At 64.7% G+C, this 2,365-nt stretch overlaps 1 protein-coding gene across 1 annotated transcript in view; it reads left to right on the forward strand.

Annotated features, from left to right (window-relative positions):
* THBS3 (thrombospondin 3) overlaps window positions 1-2,365 on the forward strand; it is a gene marked incomplete at both ends in the record, with an annotated part of 5,154 nt that overhangs the window by 337 nt on the left and 2,452 nt on the right. The window contains 9 exons of the mRNA XM_010289939.1: window positions 42-300; window positions 382-484; window positions 723-749; window positions 1,065-1,147; window positions 1,258-1,309; window positions 1,389-1,537; window positions 1,741-1,881; window positions 2,060-2,137; window positions 2,221-2,365. The exon at window positions 2,221-2,365 is cut by the window's right edge and continues 1 nt beyond it. Coding sequence (XP_010288241.1) covers window positions 42-300; window positions 382-484; window positions 723-749; window positions 1,065-1,147; window positions 1,258-1,309; window positions 1,389-1,537; window positions 1,741-1,881; window positions 2,060-2,137; window positions 2,221-2,365 — 1,037 coding nt within the window. The remainder of the gene's footprint in view (window positions 1-41; window positions 301-381; window positions 485-722; window positions 750-1,064; window positions 1,148-1,257; window positions 1,310-1,388; window positions 1,538-1,740; window positions 1,882-2,059; window positions 2,138-2,220) is intronic.

Consider the following 2,365-nt stretch of genomic DNA (forward strand, 5'->3'; position numbering starts at 1 on the left):
CACTGGGGGGCAGAGCTGATGGCCCCTTCCCGCTCCCCCGCAGTCCTGGTGCGCTACCTGCGGGAAGACAACAAGCTGCACTCGGTCAACCTGCAGCACGCGCATGTGGCGGATGGGCAGAGCCACACCATCATCGTGCGCCTGAGCGGGCTGCGTGGGGACATGCTGAGCATGGAGCTCTACGTCGACTGCAAGCAGATGGACTCCAGCGTGGGGCTGCCCGAGCTGTCAGAGATCCCCCTCGCAGAGGTGGAGTCCATCGAGGTGCGCACGGGGCAGAAGGCCTACCAGAGGATGCAGGTGAGTGCCAGGACCCCCCCCTGCACCCCCAGGGACAGGCAGAGCCCCTCACGGTTGACTTTGTCTCCCCTTGTACATTAGGGGTTCGTGGAGTCAATGAAGCTGATCCTGGGAGGGTCCATGAGCCGCGTCGGGGCCCTGAGCGAGTGCCCTTTCCAAGGAGACGAGTCCATTCACAGTGCAGGTAGTGGCACATCCGCGCCCTGCGCCAAGCAGGAACAGCGCAGAGGGCTTACGGGGTCACCCATGCTGTGTGCTGTGGCGTGTGGAGGTGGGAGGGGATGGCATGTCACACAAAGGGGTGCTCCTGCCTCTCCCGGTCCAGCGTCCCCACGCAGGTGGGAGCTCCTGTGCTGTGCACATGCTGACGCTGCTGGGCTTTTGTGGCAGTGTTCAGCAATATCTCGTCTCTCCCCTTGCAGTCACCAGTGTGCTGGCCTCCATCCTGGGTAAGTCCCAGCTCTGCTTCCCCCTTTCCCTGGCATGAGGATGATGGCAGCATGTGGGGCGCCGCAGAGGCAGAAAACCTGTCCCAGTGCCCTGAGTGCCTGCAGGGCCCCAGGGTGGGGTGGATCCAAGGGCATGGGATGTGCTACAGGGGAAGGGGTCCTGTGTGTGGACCAGGGAGGAGGAGGAGGGAGGAGGAAAGGCCATTGTCTGTCTTCTCCTCCTGGTGCGGTGCTGGCGGGCAGAGCAGTCCCCGGCCCACAGCCCCGGGAGGCTGCGTCTGACCTGGGGCTGATTGTCCTTTCTGCTCCTGGCAGGCGAGCAGACCAAGGCACTGGTCACACAGCTGACCCTTTTCAACCGGGTCCTGACGGAGCTGCGAGAAGACATTAGGGACCAGGTGAGGCGGTTGGGGCGGTATCAGCTGTCCCCAGGCTGGCTTTGCCCAAGGGCACGGTGCCAGCTGGCTCGCTGCATCCCCCTGGCACTCCGTGCCTTGCTGCCTCGCAGGTGAAGGAGATGTCTCTGATCCGCAACACCATCATGGAGTGCCAGGTCTGCGGTGAGTGCTGGCAGGGCTCTGCTCCCACCTCAGGGGGCCAAGGGCTGCCCCGTCTCACCCCCTGCCCGGCCCTCCTCAGGCTTCCATGAGCACCGGTCCCGCTGCAACCCCAGCCCCTGCTTCAGTGGCGTGGACTGCATGGAGACATACGAGTACCCTGGGTACCGCTGCGGGCCCTGCCCGCCGGGGCTGGAGGGCAACGGCACACACTGCGCCGACATCGATGAGGTGGGCACGCTCCTGGGGCGGGTCAGCCGGCAACGTCTGAGCCCCAGCGCTGCCAGAGCAGTGTGGGCAGATGATGCTTCCCCTCTACAGATGCATCCAAAAGCCGGGGAAGGGCCTTTCCGGGACACCCCGGGGCAGTGGCCACCCCGACAGGTGGGATGCTGTGCCTGGGGGTGAAGCCTTTCTCTCTCCCCGTGCCACAGTGTGCTCATGCCAACCCCTGCTTCCCTGGCTCCAAGTGCATCAACACGGCCCCCGGCTTCCGCTGCGAGCCCTGTCCCCGCGGCTATCGGGGCAACACCGTCTCAGGCGTGGGGGCGGACTATGCGAGGGCCAGCAAGCAAGTGAGTGCTGTGCCACAGGTCTCGGCTGGGTCCCTGTGGGTGCTCTGGGCTGCTGAGCTGCAGGGACGGGTGGAGGGTGCTGTGCCTGCCGGAGGAGGGCAGCTTTCACGGGCAGGATTGGGCAGAGCCGCAGGCAGGGAAAGGCCCCAGGTGACAGTTTCTCCCGTGCCGCTCGCAGGTTTGCACAGATATTGATGAATGCAACGATGGGAACAACGGGGGCTGTGACCCTAACTCAATCTGCACCAACACGCTGGTGAGCAGAGCTGCCCCGCTGCCCTGCCTGGTGCCTGGGGCCGCCCTGCTCCCCCAATCCTGCCCCTGCCCTCTCTCTCCCAGGGCTCCTACAAGTGTGGTCCCTGCAAGTCAGGGTTTGTGGGGAATCAAACAGCCGGCTGCATCCCACAGAAGTCCTGCAGCACTCCCACCTCCAACCCCTGCGACATCAACGGCTTCTGCACGGTCGAGAGGGATGGCGAAATTT

Source organism: Phaethon lepturus, unplaced genomic scaffold (assembly GCF_000687285.1).
Source record: "Phaethon lepturus isolate BGI_N335 unplaced genomic scaffold, ASM68728v1 scaffold43320, whole genome shotgun sequence".
NCBI classification, from domain to species: Eukaryota; Metazoa; Chordata; class Aves; order Phaethontiformes; family Phaethontidae; genus Phaethon; species Phaethon lepturus.